The sequence below is a fragment of the Pteropus medius genome, unplaced genomic scaffold (assembly GCF_902729225.1).
Source record: "Pteropus medius unplaced genomic scaffold, Ma_sr-lr_union100, whole genome shotgun sequence".
Classification (NCBI taxonomy): domain Eukaryota; kingdom Metazoa; phylum Chordata; class Mammalia; order Chiroptera; family Pteropodidae; genus Pteropus; species Pteropus medius.
The window spans coordinates 13,752,844-13,772,644 of NW_024352784.1; the positions used below are offsets into that span (position 1 = coordinate 13,752,844).

The 19,801-nt window shown below is 44.4% G+C and overlaps 1 protein-coding gene across 2 annotated transcripts in view; it reads right to left on the bottom strand.

Annotated features, from left to right (window-relative positions):
* The window catches only part of ME3 (malic enzyme 3), a 172,036-nt gene that overhangs the window by 6,898 nt on the left and 145,337 nt on the right, over positions 1 to 19,801 (bottom strand). For both annotated transcript variants that reach the window (XM_039848267.1, XM_039848268.1), the window contains exons 8-10: positions 17,156 to 17,265; positions 1,666 to 1,763; positions 1,295 to 1,408 (exon numbers count right to left, since the gene is read on the bottom strand). In XM_039848267.1, coding sequence (XP_039704201.1) covers positions 1,295 to 1,408; positions 1,666 to 1,763; positions 17,156 to 17,265 — 322 coding nt within the window. The remainder of the gene's footprint in view (positions 1 to 1,294; positions 1,409 to 1,665; positions 1,764 to 17,155; positions 17,266 to 19,801) is intronic.

Genomic DNA, 19,801 nt, shown 5'->3' on the forward strand with positions numbered 1-19,801 from the left:
TGGCATCCAGCACCCAGGTCCAGCTGAGGGATGAGGCCTGAGCCGCTTAGGGCCAGGGAGCTAATCTGAATACATTTTACAAGAGCCATTAACCTCCCTGTGAATACTAGTAGGCTGAGCTCCAGAACAGGCTTACAATGGCTGGCTGTGCCCAACCAGTTCCACATTCCTTCTTTTCCATCAAATAGAAGTTGGTGGACGACAGGCTGGTAAATGGGTACAAACATTTTTGATGACTCCTTTGGGTTAGCTAGCCTCATGAGAACCAGAGTGAAGACATTAGCTTTGAGAGATCTTTTCATAGCAGTGAGCTCATTGGGGTTAGCGAAAGGATGTTGAAAGATAGGTAAGAGAGAAGGAAGTGTGGCAGCCTTTACCTGGAATGACCTGGGGCGGGAAGAGAACTATCCAGGCCTCAGTTCCTTCCAGCAGCAATCTGGCTCTAAATGGAACACTAGGAAGGTCAGTTTGTGCTGAGGGGTCTCTGCTATTCTTGGTTGATGGCCCTACATACTTCCCTGTTCCTATCTCTGTTGTCTTTTTCATCTCTCACTGACATTCTATGTTAGTGAAATTCTGGGAATTAAAACATGGAGCTCTGAGTGAAGTCTTAAGAGAGGAGGTCATCCAATTGTGTCCCTTTCCATATTCTAGTCAGAAGCTGGACTGTTTCTCTCTCATTCATTCTTTCATTCATACCTCAAACATTATGCCTCTATCATATGCTAGACACTGACATCAAGACTATATAGCCTAGTGGGAGGACAGACTAGTAAAGGCGATACTGCTCTACAATATGGTAAATGCAATTTATGGAGGGGGAGGGCTGTATAAGCATAGATGTAGGAAATTTAATTGAAACTTAGATGCTCAGAGAAAACCTTTGGAAGAGGAAATATTTGAGCTCAATTGGAAAAGGAGCATGGATGGGATTGAGGGTTGAGAATAGGCGTGTGGGAAAAGAGAAGGGCATTTGAGGCAGAGAAACAAAATGTACAACGCTATGGAAGAGAGAGCATGTTACTTTTAGACAACTATGATTTAGTATGGCTGGAGATTAGTGGCTGGTAGGGGCACAACACACACACCACACACACACACACACACATTTGCATACATATTCAAAGCTTTTGGACAAGAGCAATTATGGCTACTATGCAATGAGTCTTTTGTTTTGGAGGTTAGGGCACTGCCCTCCCTTTGCCCGAGCAGTTTTCCCCTTGGAGACCTTATCCTGTCCACTTCCAATAGCTGAAGGTATCAGGAAACCTCCAGGTCTCCAGACTGAGAGTACCTTGACAATGAGTCCCTTGGAGTCCACCATCCAGATCTTCCTTGTGGCCTCTCCCTTGGGTATGCCTTCTTTCTCTAGGGCCATGACAAGGAGGTGGGCAATGCCCATGGCTGCCTGGGAGGTACCATATGGCAGATGTTCAGACACAGGGCAAATAGCTACTCAGCATTTATCAGATGCTTCACCAAGATCCTTTCTCCTTCCACCCCTACTTCCAGGAGACCCAATTAAGTCCTTGCCTTGAGTCATCCAAATATTGGGGCCCAGGCAGCTACGATTATCAAAATGCACTTGTGCTTCTTCCTCTTCTCAGAATCCCAGGACACCACCCCTCCTTGAGGTCTCAGTATAGACCTCCTAACTGTACCTACCTCACCTGCACCTTGGAAAACAAACACATGATTGGAGAGCTTGTTCTTGGTGATTCTCAGAGCAGCCAGGATCCCTGCCACAGCAACGGAGGCTGTGCCTGCAACAGAGTGGACTGAGATTAACCTCTGGCCACTGGGTCCCAACTCCCAAGAGAAGACCCTTGTCAGAGTTCCCCACACTTAGAACCTGTGGTGGAACAAGCTACTTTCCTTAGTCCTTTAGAAGTCAAGCCTATAAGCATGCAGGTTGTTAAGCAAATCCATGCCCTCTTTTGAAGGTAACTGTTATTTTGAGAAACAGCTCCTGGATTGTTACTTGACTCTGGGAGAGAAGATCAGAGAGTCAGGTGCTGCTACCACTATCATTTATAAGTGAAACGACAAGGACAAATATGATGGAATCTAAATGAAGAAAGCCTCATAGAAATTCTTTGTTTACTTCCCTCTAAGATCAGGAACAAGGCAAGGCTGTCCACTATCACCACTGTTATTCAATAAAACATTGAAGGTCCTAGCAAGTGCAGTCAGACAAGAGAAAGATATAAAAGGCATCCAAATAGGAAATAAAAAAGTCAAACTGTCCCTATTTGTGGGTGACATGATTCTCTATATAGAAAACCCTAAAGATGCCACAAGAACACTACTAGAAACAATAAGCAAATATAGTAAAGTTTCTGGATACAAAATCAACATTCAAAAATCCATAGTGTTCCTATACTCTAATAATGAAATGTCAGAAAAAGAAGTGGAAAAAATAATTTCTTTAGCAATTGCAACAAAAAGAATAAAATACCTAGGAATAAATTTAACAAAACATGTGAAGAACCTATATAATGAAAACTATTAGACCTTATCAAAAGAAATCGAACATGATACAAAGAAATTGAAAGATATTCCGTGTTCTTGGATTGGAAGAATCAACATAGTTAAAATGACCGTATTACTAAAGCATTATACAGATTTAATGCAATCACCATCACAATCCCATCAGCATTTTTTAAAGAAATAGAACAAAAAAAATCATCAGAATTGTATGAAAGCACAAAAGACCCTGAATTGCCAAAGCCATTCTGAGAAAAAAGAATGAGGCTGGAGGCATCACTCTGCCCGACTTCAAATTATACTACAAAGTGACAGTAATCAAAACGGCATGGTATTAGCAGAGAAACAGACACACGGACCAGTGGAACAGAATTGAGAGTCCAGAAGTAAACCCATATTTATATGGGCAAATAATTTTCGACAAAAAAGCCAAAAACATACAATGGAGAAAGGAAAGCCTCTTCAATAATTGGTGCTGAGAAAACTGGAAAGCCATCTGCAAAAGAATGAAACTAAACTATTGTCTATCACCACGCACCAAAATTAACTCAAAATGGATGAAGGACCTGAATATGAGACCTGAAACAATAAAATGCATAGAAGAAAACATAGGAACGAAACTCAAGGACCTTGGACTCAAAGAGGATTTTATGAATTTGACCTCAAAGGCAAGGGAAGTAAAAGCAAAAATAAATGAATGTGACTACATCAAATTAAAAAGCTTCTGCTCAGCAAAATAAAACCGTCAACAAGATAAAGAGACAACAATCTGAATGGGAAAATATATTTCCAAGCAATGTCTCTGATAAGGGCCTAATATCTAAAATATACAAAGAACTCGTACAACTCAATAACAACAAAAAAACAAATGATCCAATCAAAAAATGGGCAGAGGATCTGAGCAGACACTTCTCGCTAGAGGACATACAAATGGCCAACAAATATATGAAAAGATGCTAAACATCACTAGCTATTAGGGAAATGCAAATCAAAACCACAATGAGATACCATCTCACACCTGTTAGAATAGCTATAATCAACAGGACAAGTAATAACAAATGCTGGAGAGGATGTGGAGAAATAGGAACCCTCATACACTGCTGGTGGGACTGGAAATTGGTACAGCCACTATGGAAAACAGTATGGAGATCCCTCGAAAAACTAAGAATTGATCTACCATATGATTCAGCAATCCCACTATTGGATATTTACCCCAAAGACTTGAAAACTCGTATTTGAAAAGATATTTGCACACCGATGTTCATAGCGGCATTATTCACAGTGGCCAGGACATGGAAGCAGCCGAAGTGTCCTATGATAGATGACTGGCTAAAGAAGCTGTGGTACATATATACAATGGAATATTACTCAGCCATAAGAAGAGATGAAATACTGACATTTGTGACAACATGGACGGACCTCGAGATAATCATGCTAAGCGAAATAAGCCAGACAGAAAAAGTTGAAAATCACATGATATCACTTATATGTGGGATATAAACCTCAAAGCAACAAAGGAACAGGACAAACAAACAGAGACTCATGGACAAGGACTATAGACTAATGGTTACCAGATGGTAGAGAGTGGGAGACGAGGTAGACGGGGTAAAAGGGATCAAATATAGGGAGTTAGGGGGAGGGTGAAGTGGGTAAACGGGATCAAATATATGGTAACTGAAGGAAACTAGACTTTGGGTGGTAAACACACAATAGAATATACAGATGTCAAATGATAATGTACACCTGAAAATTATATAATTGTATTAACCAATGTTTCCCCAATAAACTTAATTAAAAAAAAAAGAAATTCTTTGTTTAATGGATAAATGGATAAAAACACATCAAAAATGAGGCCACAAACTAACCATGAAACATTAAGTGACCATGTGATCTGAGTTGTCTATCTTATTCACCAAGTGATAAGGTTTGCTGTGCCCAGAAACATAACATCATCATCTGGCCTGAGTATGTCTGGAAGGTACAAGCTGCATGAATGGGTGGCTGAGATTCACTGGATATCTACGCCTTTTGCATGACTTCCTCTCCCTCAGTCCATGCCTAAGGCTCAACAGGAATTTCTTATGACCAGCTGACCAAGGAGAAAAAAACTTGGACTTGATTTACAGATTATTCTTAATGATATACTGCCACTGACTAGAAGTATATGGTTGCAGGTTTGCAGCCTCAATAAAAGGTCATGGTGAAAGAAATTTTAGCCCCAAAAGGTAATGGTGAAGGAAATCTTCCCAATGGACATGACTTCAAGTCATACATTTGGTTATCCACTTTGGTCTAAGAGATGGTTAGATTTCTATTGATTCATGGGTAGTTAGTTGCTAATGGTTTAGCTGGATGGTCAGGGAATTAGAAAGAACAAAATAGTAAGATTGGTGTTGAGGAGGTCTGGGGGAGGCATGTGTGGATGGACCTTTTGGAACAGGTACAGAATGTGAAGATATTTGTGCCCCATGTGAAAACTCACCAAAGGGCATAACGGGAATAGGTTCTCAGTAACCAGGTGGACAACATGGCATGTTCTGTGTATGTCAGTCAGCATCTTTTCCCAGCCACCGAGGGTTTGCTCAATGAGTTTATGTACTAAGTAGCCATGGTGACAAGAATGGAGGCTATATGCATGGACTTCCTCTCACTAAGATTGATCTGCTTCTGCTACTGCTGAACGACTAGCCTGGCCAAGACCAATGTTGAGCTCTTGATAATGGCATCATTCCCTGAAAGGACCATCCGACTGGCAGCAGGATGATTACATTAGATTCCTTTCATTATAAACAGGAAAGAGATCTGTCCTCGCTGGAATAAACCTATATTCTGGGTATGGATTTTCCTTCCCTGTCTATAATGCTCTGCCAGTGCCATCATCTGTAAATGTTTGGGATGCCTATTCATCATCCTGGTATATTCCAGACAACAGGCTTCTGATCAAGGAATTCATTTCACAGTAATAGAAGTGCAGCAATAGGCTCATGCCCACGGAATTCAGTGGTCTTAACACGGATTCTATCACCCAGGAGCAGCTGGCCTAATGGATCACTAGAATGAGCTACTGAAGACTTAAGTAAGACTTAGTTGAGGTAATACCCTATGGAGATGGTGAGCTTCTATCTTACAGAATGCAATATATGATTTGACTCAGCAAACAATATATTGTGCTCCTTCTCCCATAGCCGGAACACTTGGATCTAGAAATCAAGGCGCTGAAGTGGTAGTGGCTCCTCTCAATATTTCACCTAATAACTCACTTGCAGAATTTTTGCTTCTTGCCTCTTTAATTCTGTGCTCTCTAGATTGGAGGTCTTGGTTCCCAAGAGTCAAATGCTTCTATCCGAGTTCACAAAATAGTTTTATTGAATTGGGAGTCAAGATTGTCATGTGCTCTTTCTGCCACGAAACCAGTGGGCAAAGAAGTTTACTTTACCGACTGTGGCGATTCATTCTGATAACAGAGGGAAACTGGGGGCAGAGAGGACTAAATCTGAGCCCAGAGGATCCTCTGGGGTGTGTCACAGTACTTCCATGCTCTATAGTAAATATTAAGGCATACAACTGCAACTGGAGAGAAGCAGAAGTACTGAGGAGTGAGATCCTTCAGAGATAAAGGTTTGGGTCACTCGACAAGGTGAAGAATCCTGGAGAACTGAGGTCCTGCCTGAGGACGAGAAAACATGGAATGGGAGGTTGTGAAGGAAACTTATAAATGCCAACTATGGCTTCATGACTGGTTATAGAAGTGAGGAATGTAAAGCCATGCATATTTTCTTCCTTGATTAGTATGTGATTATATAATATTAGCTAATTTAGTCTCCCTTCTCCTTCCTTTTATTATTTTATGTAAGTTATGTATGTGTTATATATAAATGCTACAATTTAGTCTTTAGGTAACAGAATTTTCAAATGTGAGTGTGACTGAGTTTTAAGAGCAGTTAATCCTGCTCAGAGATGAATAATGTGACTTTCTTCCAGAGATGAAAAAATGACTTTTGACACTTTGTATCTCCCCATTTCAGGGAGGTGAGAGTGTCTTCATCTGGTGGAAAGATAGTTCCATTTTATTAGGCATTTTGTTAGAATTGTTTTTGTTTTTGTCTGGAAGTACCAGTGTATAAATCAGTGTAGATGCTGAATAGCCAAAAGTGTGGACTGTGCCAATGGTTGGGTAATTGTTTCTCAGCTTCGAACCCACGCCTTTTTATTTGGCTTGGTCTGCAAACCACTTTTCAATGTTGCCAATTAGCTCTATGCTGGGTTCTGCTAATAGGAGGCGACTGAAAGTCTAGATGAGGATGAAGGAAAACTTTCCAGTATCACCCTTGTCTTGTAAGAGTGCCATTAAAATGAAGGATGCTTAGTTAAATTTGAATTATAGATAAACAACAAATAATTTTTTATTGTAAGTATGTCCCATGTGATAGCATAAATATTCTGCAACATTATTTATCTGAAATTCAAATTTAACTGGGCATCTGCATTTTGTTTTGCTAAAGCTGGCAAACCCACAGCCTTCATTTTTCACCTCTACAGCAGCAGTTTGTTCCAAGAGCAGCAGCTGAATCCAGTTTGCAGTTTGTCCCTCACTTACAGAATTAGGCTTCTAGCACACCCCAGACACAAACACTAAGCCACCTCGTCTTCCTTTTGTTCCCCCAGCCTCAGGGGTGGTAGCAGATCTTTACTGCTTCATTTAGTTTTTCAATTCTCTAATACATGATTCACAATTCTTTGTATTAAGTCTTCTCTGTTAAAGCAACTGGTGTTGACCTTGACTGATAGAATTCACAATAAAGTAATTGCAACTGGCAATAATAAGCCTCGATGATGGTTGAAGAAAGGGAAATTAAAGTGGAACTATTTATGGCTTGTTAAATTTGCACAAATCAAAGAAATTGTTATTATCTAAGGCTGGTGAGGGAGCAGTGAAAAGTAAAAAGTTCCAGCATACATTGCATTTTAAAGAGCTACAACCCTTTTTAGAAAACCATTTCTTCCCTATATAGACCAAAGACATAAAATGTTTTGCCCTTTGACCTCATGCTTCTACTTCTGGGAAATCTATGTATGGAAAAATCCAAAATGTCTGTCCTAAGATATTTATGACAATGTTATTTATAATACAGAATGACTAGAAATAACAAACACTCAACGAAGGAGTAATGATTAAGTAAATCGGTTCATGTAGACACTCAGTAGACTGTACTACAGCCATTAAAAATGGTCATTATGAAGATGATGTAGCAACATAGAAAATGCTCTGAAGTTAGCAACATATTGTTCTAAGTGCTTTATATGTCTTAATGTAAAGACATTTATTCAACCCTATTATCCCCATTTTACGGAATGGGAAAATGAGGTACAGAACAGTTTGCTGGGTTGTCCAAGATCACATGACAGAATGAGGCTTTGAACCTGGGGATCAGGCTCTAGGGCTTGTACTCCAGACCCTTAAACTTCCAGATAACCTGATGCTTCATCGGGTTAGCTGGAAGGAAAAGAACCTTAAATACTTTACATTTCTTGATTCTAATAGTAAAAAAACCACACACACAGAATCTGGAAGGAACTATAAACTACTCATGGTGACAGGGGGGAGTATGAGTGAATTTTTGTTTTCTGTTTCTGGTTTTCCAGAGGGAGTTGATTTTGGTAGCTCTGGGATCGAGTCCTCCCAGAACATGGGCTGGATTTCCACCTGGATTAGGTGGGCTGAGATAGGGGGCATGGCAAACAGTTGGAGCCTGATAAATGCACGTTCATCACTGGGGGCATCAGAAAGCAGGGCCTGAGGATGGAACATACTTCCCAGAAGATGAGGTGCAGGCTCTCTGGCCGCCACACAGCTATGGCCTGGAAGGAATGCTGAAGTGTCAGTAGGGTCCCAGAGCCAAGGCTGAGGGCCTACCGGGTGATGGCACCATCCTCAGCACCGAACATGGTCCCTGCACTCAGGGAACTCCCGGTTTCCCAAGGCTTGGGCACAAATAATTATAACACAATCGAGAGTCTGAGATCACTGTTTTGAAACCGTTACATTCATTTATCTATTGAGCATCAATTATGTACCAGACTCAAGGGTACCGAGAATACCAGTGGTAATGAAATAGGTTCATTCCACTTCAGAAAGAAAAGTTATTAAATGATGACAAGTATGATGACTTATACTTGAAGTTGTTCACAGTACACTTTTTGTTACTTTACATGTAGAAAAGTATACGATCAGAATACTTTACAGCTTCATGACTCCCCATGTACCCTATCTACCAGTCGCATTATTCATCATTCCTTCACAGGACACATGCCATGTATTTTTCCTTTTCTGTGCTTTGCCCATGGTGTTCCCACCATCTACAGGACCCTTCTGTTCATTATTCATTCCTTAAGATTCAGCCCAAATGATCTCCTCTGCCAGGCATTCTCTGCTATCCTCAGGCAGCATTACCTTCTTTTCTGTTATCTACTTTTTATCTAACTGAATAAAGCTGGGCTATGTCATAGCCAGGCTCAGCAATGTACTGCAATGAAAAGGAACATCAAGCTGACATCCGATAAAGCATCAAAAAGCGATATAGTTATTTAAGTCACTTAAAGAGGTGATGAGAGTTGCATGGTATAACCCTTCTCCTGAATCTCCAAATACCCTTTGTCCATCATTTTCTCAAAACCCACTATTGTGGTGGCTATTCCCCATTTCTCCATTTCCCCACAAACAATCTCATCCAACCTACTTTTTCCCCTCCAAACCCACTTTCATTTCAGTTCTACTGAGTCAGAATCCGTAATCCAAAAGACCTCCAGATGATTTATACGCTCATTTAAGTTTGAGATCCATTGAACTAGATGGCTTCTGTAGGTGAAATACTGGTTTCCTTCCATGGGACAGACAGGGAGTTTTCTGCTCGTCCAATTCTATCTCCAGACTACCTTCTGCCTCCTGAAAGAAGATGTAACAAAGCACCTGCCACAAGATGGCGACAAAGACATTCATCAGAGAAGCTCCCAAAGACACTCCACTCTTGATGAGCTTTTCCTTCTTGGGCGTTAAATATCTTTTGTGGTTAGAACCTGCAAGTTGAAAAACAGCTTACCTGCGAAATTCAGTGCTGGATGGGGATTGGAGAGCATGGCATCCAACAAGTAGACAGATGAAGAAACAGGCCACAGAGAGGCAATAGATTGCCAGTCACCCTTTCATGGTCTGTACAGCTCAGACAGCCTTTCCTGACTCTGAAGTTGAAGGTGGAGGAGCGACATTATGGGTTTCCCTGGGGGATAACTGAGGGGCAGGCGGGAGTGGAAGTAGAGGGGAGTGATTTAGACAGTACATGTAACTTTTCAGCTGTGACTGTGGGAGAGGTGAACACAAACCAGTGGGAAATTTCATAGGAATGAGTTGAAAGTGTCAGTGAAAGGATACAGGGCAGCTGCCATTTATGGATCGCCTTCACTGCGACCTTGACTCGGTTGCTATGTATGTGCTTACCTGCACTTGTTCACTGACTCTTCATAACAGCTCTGTGAAGGAGGTACTATTGTCTTACCCACCCAACCACCCCTCCGCCGCCCGACTCCAAAGTGGAAAGTGAGGTTCAAAGGAAATAGAAATTACCAGGAGAGAACTTCTGAATCCTCTCACCACCAAGTCTATAAACTCTCTGCATCCATGTCGCTATACTTTTACTACTACTATTACTTGTCCTCTCACTATTGATGAACTGTCTCCGCTCCTAGCTAAAACCGCCTTGTGGTATGTCCTGGATCCCGTCATTTTTGCCTACCCAAGGAACTTGTCATGTAGTTCTCTCTCCCATTTTCTGCATTCTCAGTTCCTCTTTCTCTCCTGGATCACGGCCATCAGCATATAAATATGTCATAAAGCTTTCATCCTAAAAGAGCCTTTTCTGGATCCTATGTAGTTCTCACCCTATTTCTTACTTCCCTTCATAACCAAACCCTTCTAAAGTGGCAATATACTCATTGCCACTATTTCCTTTCTCCTTGGTCTCCCTGACATCCAATCCAATTAAGTGACTGTCCCTACCTCTTGTCAACGTCGCCAGCACCTCCACCTTTAGACTTCAGGCCTCAGCCTTCCTCTTCTTTGACCTCTCAGCAGCGTTTGATACCTCTACTCATTTTTTCCTTTGGGAAACTCTCTCTGCACTTGGCTCCTGGAACCCCATACTCACTGGCTGCCTCTCTGGCTACTTCTTCACGGTCACCTTCTGGGATCTTCCTCTGAAGGGGCAAGTTATCCTAATTACAGACTAGAACTCAAGAGCAGTTCTTGAACCTCATATTATAAAGTATGGCAAATAAAGTTATCTACATCATCAATTTACATTTGGGGAACTCTTGGATAACATGCTAGAGATTTAGAAATGGAGAGGAAAGAAGCTGCTTAGCTTTCTGGCAGAAACCCCCTGGAACAGCCCAGGGGTCAGGGATGTGTTGGAACATGCCTTGTGCTCATAAATGCCATGGGCAGACAAAAGCGAATGGTCGTTCCTCATTCACAACGAAAGAAAAACAAATTCTCCTTTTCAGAGGAAGCTTTTCATAATTAGCTCTCTTGCAAACTGGAGGTTGTAGGTTTAAGAAATAGCACAAAAGGACAAGCTGAAAATATAGCTTCTATTCTGCTTTTAATAGCCACATTTGACAAAGGTAAAAGAGTTTCCATGCTAAACAACAGATTATTGGAGAAAAAGGGAAGAAGGAGCTATTTATCACATGAGGCCAGGCTGCTCCCAGGTGGTGAGAAGGACGGGAAGCTAGGTTCTAGCTGAGGTGGCTTTGGAGGCCTGGGACCAAGGGGGGAATGGGCGTCCTCTACCGCAAGGCCAGTCTTGCTTGCGTGAGCCAAAGAATAACCTCCATTCATTTGTTCTTTAGCATGTACTGAAAGCCAGCTCTGGGGCTTCACTGGGCTAAGCCTTGGATATATCAGGATGAATAACAGTCTTATTCACAGGGTGTTAACAGCATAAATGTTCATAAATCCAAGATCTCATTAGATACAAAGCAAAGGCCTTCTTTGACTGCTTCAACCCTATTTCTGTATCATGAGGGGGATTTTCTGGAGCCTTTGGACTCTCTAGGAGGTAGTTCCTGGCCCATGGAAAAGGTGGGGTTAGGCCTATTCTGCCACAATTTGTAAGGAACCAGAGAGAATAATTACCACCGTTCAGCTTCTTTGGGGTTTTAAGTGATGCAACAGGCTAAGGGGGAGGTCCCCGAGGAGTCAGGATTAGATGCATGAGACTCATGTGAACCTCAAGGCTGTGACAGTGAAGAACAGCCTCGGAACACAGGAATTAATGAAAAGGAAGATTGTGGGGACTGGGAAGAGATCACATTGAAGACACCAGGGGGAGAAGAACGACTGCTCAGTGTGTGTGGTGGTGGTGTGGGTGGGTGGGGAGCAGACCCCTGGCAGCCGGAAATAACCCTGGCATCCTGTAAACAGGACAAACCAGCTGGACAGTCTTCTGAACTAGACCATTCCTCCTTGTTTGCCCCTTTCCTACTGTGGCATCTGAACCCTGGGGTACTTGGATGCATTCTGCAAAGAGGGTAACCAATGTCACTCCCAGGCTCTGGGGAAGGGTAGGATCATCTAGGCACCTGTGGACCAGGCATGGCCCTGGCTGCAGTGTCCTGGAGAAGCCTGGGTTTGAGCCCTTAAGGACAGAGAAATAAACCAAGAGCAGAACAGAGTTCTAGGTAAAGGGCCCAGTACATTCAAATCACAGAGTTGGCAGAAAATTCACAGAAACGTGAGTAATTCAATGGGCTGGAAGAACAGGGAATATGTGGAAAGTGGAAAGAGGTGAGGTGGGGCCCTGCCTCGCTTCTCCTCAGGCGCCCCCAGTCCTGCGCTCACACTTGTCCCTCCCCTCACCTCCACAAAAGCCTCTCTGTCTTGGGTCTCAGCTCTTCCTCCTGCCCATATGTATGTGTTGGGAGTCTACCATGCACCAGAATATTAGTGCTAGGTACCAGAACTGAGAGCTTTCCACGCCTGTCCCTGCCTACGCATCACTGCAGTCCTTACAGCAACCTGGTGCCCTAAACAGGGGTGATGATGGAAAAGCGTAACAATGAACTGGCGAAGCTGCAGCCAGCCAGACGATGCTGGCCTTATGAAAGCATCCTGGTCCATCTGGCAGGACCGGCTGATTATCAGTCGTGGCTGTTAATGCTATGGTGTCCATTTTACAGATAAGGAAAAGAAGGCTGTGAGGATTTAAGCCACTCGGTTAAAGCCACAAAGCGGAAAAGTGGGGATTCAGACCTAACTTGTCTCAATCCAATGTCTGACTGCTAAGCTCTCTGGCTCACAAACCTTGAAAGTGTGAAGGGGTGATGATGGCTGAATACGCTACATAGGCACCCTGAGGGGCCGTCTGCCCCGCAGGAATGTGGTGGGACTTGGGGACAGTGCAGGTCCAAGGAAGGCTGGTGGGGTAAAAGGATGCTCTGGAGCTGACAAGCCAGCTGGGTTTTCCTGTCCCCAGTCACACCCTGTGACTAGAGGCTGGGGGCCTGTGGTCCCTAGGCCAGCAGTGTCCTGGACTTGGCTCCTTTGGAAGGACGCAGCTGGCCCGGCCACCAGCATGACCGTCCCTCCATAAGGTCTCTCTTCTCCCCTAAGAACAGGGAGGCTTCCCTGGTCCCAGCTGAAACAACAAAGTCACCTGAGCCTCTCTGCCTTTTCCAAAATTCCTAAAGAGGCTGCCAGCTATTAGTCATTGCATTGGCAGCCCTGATCACCGAGAACCAGTTTGGGGCAGCTGAGGCTTTCTGTGAGTCTGAGCTGGGGCCAGAGGGGCAGGGGACCATCGACAGCCCTGGGGAGCACTTTACCCTTCCAGATGGGGCTCCAGAGGCTCCGCCCCATGGTCGGCCCTGTGGGGTCAGTGAGTCCCCCTATGTGTGTCACAGCGGCACTGGCTGGGAGACACTTTAAACCATGTGCCTGAGTTCCTGCTCAGCACCAGGCATGACCCAGCCCTCATGGAGCTCAGGCTGGTGGGATCCTTAGGCCTTCAGTCATGTCTTTCCTTGTTTCACTGATGAGGCTGGGCTGGTGTTCAGAGCAGGCAGCACGGCCCAGTCTCATTTTCATTTGGGCAGCCAGGTTCCAGCCCCCGCCATGTGTGGGATTCTAACGAATTCTGACCACAGGTTTTGCTGGGGTGGACTGGCCTGTCCCCAGCAACCACATGTGGCATAGTTTTGGTTTCTGATCCACTGTGATTGCTGTCTCCCTCCTCCCCTCTTCCCAGCCCTCTCCAATACTGTGTATGCTGGCATTCCTTTTTCTATTTTTGAGCAAAGCTATGTAGTCTTATGTTTCATTTCTCTTTACCTTGTATTTGGAGGTAAAGGGGGCCTTTTCTACTATGAGCTTAAACTTGGACGTTGCCCCATTAGTCCTGGAATTCCTCATCAGTCTCCTAATTGCCCACTTAGCAATGAGAATATACATCATAGGCTTCTGGCCCTGGACCCATCACTAACCAGCTGGTGACTGTGGGCAAGTCCCTTTCCCTCCCCAGGGCTCATCTTTGGGTCTGTAAACTGTGGAGTTAGAGGAGAAAATGAGAAAGGTGAGGAGAGCACCAGGATTCTGGAGAGCAAAGACCCCCCCCCACACACTTGGGTGGGGTCTGGAATTTAATCCTTAACAAGAAGACTCACTGCACCTCCTCGCCCACGCAGGAGAATAGGCAGCCTGATGTCATGGAGGCAGAGTGGAGAGCTCTGAGTCAGAAATAACTACGTTCCAGTTATTATTATCCAGAAATAACTAGTCCCAGTTTTGCGCTTGTCTGGCTATGTGATCTGGAGCAAAACTTAACCCTTGAACTTCAGTTTCCTCATCAGTGACACGGGACAGCAATGTCTTTCCTACTCAGAAGTGGGAGGAGGGTGTTGCAAGAAAGTTGTGGGAAAGAAAATGGGAATGAAAAACACTTTCCAAACCTACAGTTCTACATGCATGCAAAAATGTTACTATTTCGCACAGCTTGGGTTCCCTGGTAAGCAGATTCTGAGACGTGTGGAGTGTTCGGGACGTTATCAAGAAGTGCCCTTGGGATCGACACATATGAACGGGTTGACGTGCTTATGAGAATGTCTATTTGCCATGTGTATATTTCATTCGTTTATTCTTCAAACATTTGTGAAGCATCTACAGCATGCCAGGCACTGTCCTGGAAGCTGGGGAATGAGAATACATAAGATGTGGTTCCTGCCTCCATAAGCTTAACATCTCTGGGGGAGACAGGAACCCAGAGCAGGCAATTTGGGGTAAGAAAACTGACAGAGGGGAGCACAGGTGGCTGTAGGAGTGCCTGGTGTGTACTCAAATCTGACTGGGGGCCGATGTGGGGCCTTCCCTGGGACAGGAGAGCCTTGAACTGAGTCTTGAAGGGTGAGTAGGAGTTGCGCGGGCCAAGGCGATAGGGAGGGTGTCCCAAAGCTAAGGAGCAGAACTTTCACACGTAGGGAAAACTGACTGGAAAGGAAGTCATAAGGTAAAGGTAAGGGTGGGTTAGAGGGCAGAGAGAGAGAGGTTAGTTGGGGTGGAGGTGGGGCACACACAGGCAGATCCTGAAGCCATACACTTCCAGTGAAGGAGCGAGAACTTTCCCATGAAGAGGGGTCTGTAGTCATAGTTCATCTCAGAGATGTATTCTGGCAGCAGTGTGGGGGCGTTGGGAGCGGATGGACTGCGGGACCTGGATGTGTCCCCATGTCCGTGTTTAGGAGGATGTATACACACGTGACTGTGCGTGTGTCTGCACATCTGGAGTCTGTGCACCAGGTGTGCCCCCCACATGGCCTTGTTTTCCACTTCCACCCTCTGGCCTTGACAGCCCGATGGGCTCAGGGGGATGGCTGTCCTCTTGCTGACTCATGGGTGAGTGCCATGACGGGGGAGCTGGTCATGGGCTAGCCAGCAGGTGTTTCCTCCAGGACCACAGGCACACCCCAGCCCTCTGGGCTGCCGGTGAGATGACCAGCGGGCAGTAAGGGAATGCCTTCCTCCCCCAGCCAGTGCTCCTGGATTCTGATGCCAGTCCCAGGCCCATGCATCAGGGCTGGGGGAACAGAATGGTGACAGGCTTAGGGGGATGCCATGTGTCATCTTTTCCTTTCTGGGTCTTCTCTCTCCGAGCAGCCACTCTTCAGACATTGAAGTCATATGTTTTGATCTTAATGATCTAAAATATGCTTAACTGTTTTTCTGTCTCTTGAAAATTTATAACTAATACAAAAAAACCCCACAACGATTTATCATATTTCTTTAGCCCTTAATGTGGACCACAGGAAAGAAGCATTTGGTTTTGTAGTAGGAGTATAAGATCTGGGAATAGAATGGTAATTATGAACTTGGACTTTACAGTCCAAATTTTGACTCTATGCTTATTGGCTATGGAAGTTACTCAGTCTCTCTGTACCTCATTTTCTTCATTTATAAGACAGAAATGATAATATCTCATAGGATTAAATGTGTAACATGCTTAGAACAGTACCTGATGTATAATAAATATTGGGCTCTAAACCTTAGCTATTGTTACCTGAGTTTGAATCCTCTTAGCACATTTGATGAAAAGTTATGACCTCTTTGGCCTCATCTGCAAAATGAGGTGTTGCCAATCTTTTACTCCCAAGGACCAATGCCTGTGCCCCACCAACTTGTTCTTTTTACCTCACATGAAACCTTAGTTTTAAAAAAATTTTGCTTGCCAAACTTCATTTGCTAAATAATAACCCACACAGCATCCAGGTTTCTCTTGGGCTTTATAAGATACTAGGCATAACACATAAAGCTCCTTGCTGAGAACGCCTGGATGAAGACAGATGATCCCTGAGAACCACCCCTTCCACTCCAGTTTCATATACTGGCATCTAGACAGCAAGAAGGAAGGGCCTTCAGGTATTTCTGGTCCATAGAACACGTAACCAAGTTGAGCCTGATTTAATCAGAAGATGTTTCCCATTGGCTTTTGGCGTGCTCTGGGGCCCTGGTGCCTATATGGGTCTTTCCGGGGTATCATTCTGAGCAACACACATTCTGAGTAGCACCAAGTTAGGCGAAGGAATTGTTCCAATTCCCTGACAGAGACACATCTTGTTTTGGAAAATAAGAGCAACTTCCTGTGGCTGGGGAAGGTCATTTTTATGGTGATTGATGCCTTGGTCTGAGAGTCCTATGTGTTAGTACTTTCCATTGTACTTTAAAATTTCACAATAATCTTTTAAGGCAGTTATTATCGTCCGTATTGAAAAGATGATGAAAATGAGGCTCAGAGACATGATCTGTCCAAGTTCGACTAACTAGAAAATGACAGCATTTTTTAATATTTTTTTCATGTATTAAATCATATAAATCTTACTTTCCTCTGAAGTAGTATGATCTCCATTTTGCAGATGAGAAATCTGAGGCTTAGCAAAGTTAAGGGACTTGTTCACGGTCACAGAGCTAAGGGTTATCCACATGAGAGGTGAATGCAGGTTTAATGCTCTTTCTTCAAGAGCTGCTGGCAGCGAACCAGCTACGAGGTACCCCTTCTTTGGCATCCAGGTGAGCCTCGGGAGAAGGTGTTGGTCCTCTGTGGCTTTGTCAGGTGGGGTGGAAACCTACCTTGGATGTCATCATTGAACATGCAGTACTTGTTGCGGTATTTGTTGAGCAGGCGGAAGGCGTTGGCATTGGCAAAGTCTTCAAACTGGATGAGGCAATTTATTCCAAACCTGGGGGGAGGGAGAGGAAAGAACACATCGTTGACTCCCTGAGGCAGCTCCCTGGCAGATCCCAGCCTGCACTGGGCAGTGGGGAAGCACAGGCCAGCGGGTGGGAGTGTGTGGCATGGCTCATTCACCGAGGTTTTTGCCACCTGGCTGGTTCCCAGACCCCTGGGTTCTGCCTGCCTCATGGATGAGGATAGGGAAGGGAGAGTATGGGCAGCGGGCATGGCGGTCAGCCGAGCTCACCTCACTGTCTCCTACATGGGCTAGTGGCTTCCATGGGCTATGGATGGCAGACACTGGGGGGATGCTGGAAGGGCTGAGATGGGGCCTGCTCTCTCTGGCTTGTGGCCATCTGAAATCCCAGTGGAAATTTCACTCTACACTCAAGTGCATGCAGAATGCCTGGCATGCTCAGCACTGGGGCCTTGGGAGCCTCTGCAGCCTCACAATGTCTCCCTGGGTGGATGCTGAGGCCTCGAGTTCCTCCACTAGAGATTCTTCTGGGCTCCAGCATTGTTCCTCGATAAGATGCAAAGAAGGCCGGGAAAGGCCACCATATTAAGCTATTGTCATCTACTTATACCTTGGTGAAGGAGTTCTCCGTCTTGCAGGTACAGAAAAATTAGTAAACTTGTTTAAAATGCAAATTGCCAGGCCCATCTCCCAGAGATTCTCACTCAGTGAGTTTAAAGTAGGGCTCAGGAATCTGCATTTTTCCCCTCCAGCTCTACTGAGATATACTCGACAAATAAAAATTGCATATGTATTTAAGATGTACCATGTGATGTTTTGATATACACTGGGAAATGATCACCACCATCAAGCTAATTGACATATCCATCATCTCACACAATTACTTTTTTTTTTTCAGTGATGAGGACATTTAAGATCTCTTAGTAAGCTTCAAGTATACGATGCAGTATTAATTACTACCTGTGGGCCTCATGCTGCACAAGAATCTTCATTTTTAACGAGAATCCTAGATGGTTCTGATCTGACAGTTTAGAGAACTCTGAAAAGCGCCGCCTTGGTGGGTGAAGATGTGCTCACCAAGATGCCTGAGACGCCTTAGTCATAATCTAGGCTAAAACTGCCTCCTAGATTTCAGGGTCAGAAAAATGTTTGTATTTCTTTAAAAATGACTAGATTTACAACCTATTTTTCCTGCTGACATTGTCCGTGAGGAATGTGAGAGCTCAATTTTCTGGTCTTGGGCAATAGCTGCCCTCCGCCTAGTCTATCTGCACATATCTCTCCCCTCCCCGCCAACTCCATTCTTGCTCTTTGATCCTGATTTTGACAGTTTTGTTGTATTGTGTCCCTTACTGGAGTCTTTCTGGAAGCAAGGGTAATACGAATTATTAAAAAGCTCTTAATCCGTGGACAAAAAAAAAAATCATCTCATGGGTCAATTTGTGACTAACAGTATCTGAGGTCATGTTCATTGAGAAAAAATGCCCTGAATGATCGATCAGCAAGGAGTGTCGGGGCATGTGACAGGGAGAAGTGGCCTGTCATTCCCAAGCTGGTGGAACTAGAGGCTTGGAACCAGCTGTGGGAAGAATGATTTATGACCTTGCTGAAAAGGTGGGTGAGACACACACTTCTGTGTGGGCTTCCCGTGCTATGGGGGAAAGGGGCATCTGTCTGATGAGCTGGTGGCTATGAGGAGGTAACACTGAAATGGCCCAGAAGACATTTTTTCCAACCTCATAATTTTGTGTATGACTTACCCTGTACAGTAGAAATGCCAGGGGCAGGCAAATATTTGTTCCTACCATGGTCCTTCTAGAACCTTAGCAAGTTGGGGCTGTTGGTAGGGGATCTGGAAAAGGGTTCATGTCACAGGTGCAGAAATGGAGAGGCAGTGACTTGCCACAGTCTAGGGCTAAGAGTTCTGGGCTGGGGTCAGGAGGCTTGCAGACCTGACGTGGCTCTGCTGCACACAACTGAGTGATCCTGCACATGTCACTTCATTGCTCTATTCTGCCTCAGTTTCCCCATCTGTCAGTGGGCACTATAATATCTACCTGGCCAACTTCTGTGGGCTGTTGTGAGGATTAAAAGCCGAGGGTGACTTTTAAATTGTAAAGTGCTAAACATATGTGTTATTCTGGTCACGATTAGTATTCATAGTCACAGAGCAAGTGCTGATGGATGTAGGGGTGGGTGGGGGGGCTGGCTATGTCTCTTGATCCACCATCCAGCCCCCTTCTCCTTGTACAATGAAGAGAAACAACAAATAAAACCTCCTGCACACAAATATAATGCTCTATGCTCACCAAGCCAAAATTAATGTGAATTTTTGTTCAGGGTGTGAATTTCAAGTATTTGGGTTGAGAGGAGGAACAGAATGTCTTTAGTTGCTGGTGACATTTTGCTATATATAACCCTCACAGGACTCCCAGTGTGGCTCCACAACTGGCCTGGAGCTAAAATGCTGAAAAGGTCAGACAACAAAAGAATGTGATGCATGTTCTCCTTTCTCTCTCTGTCTCTGTCTCTGTCTCTGTCTTTCTCTCTCTTACACACACACACA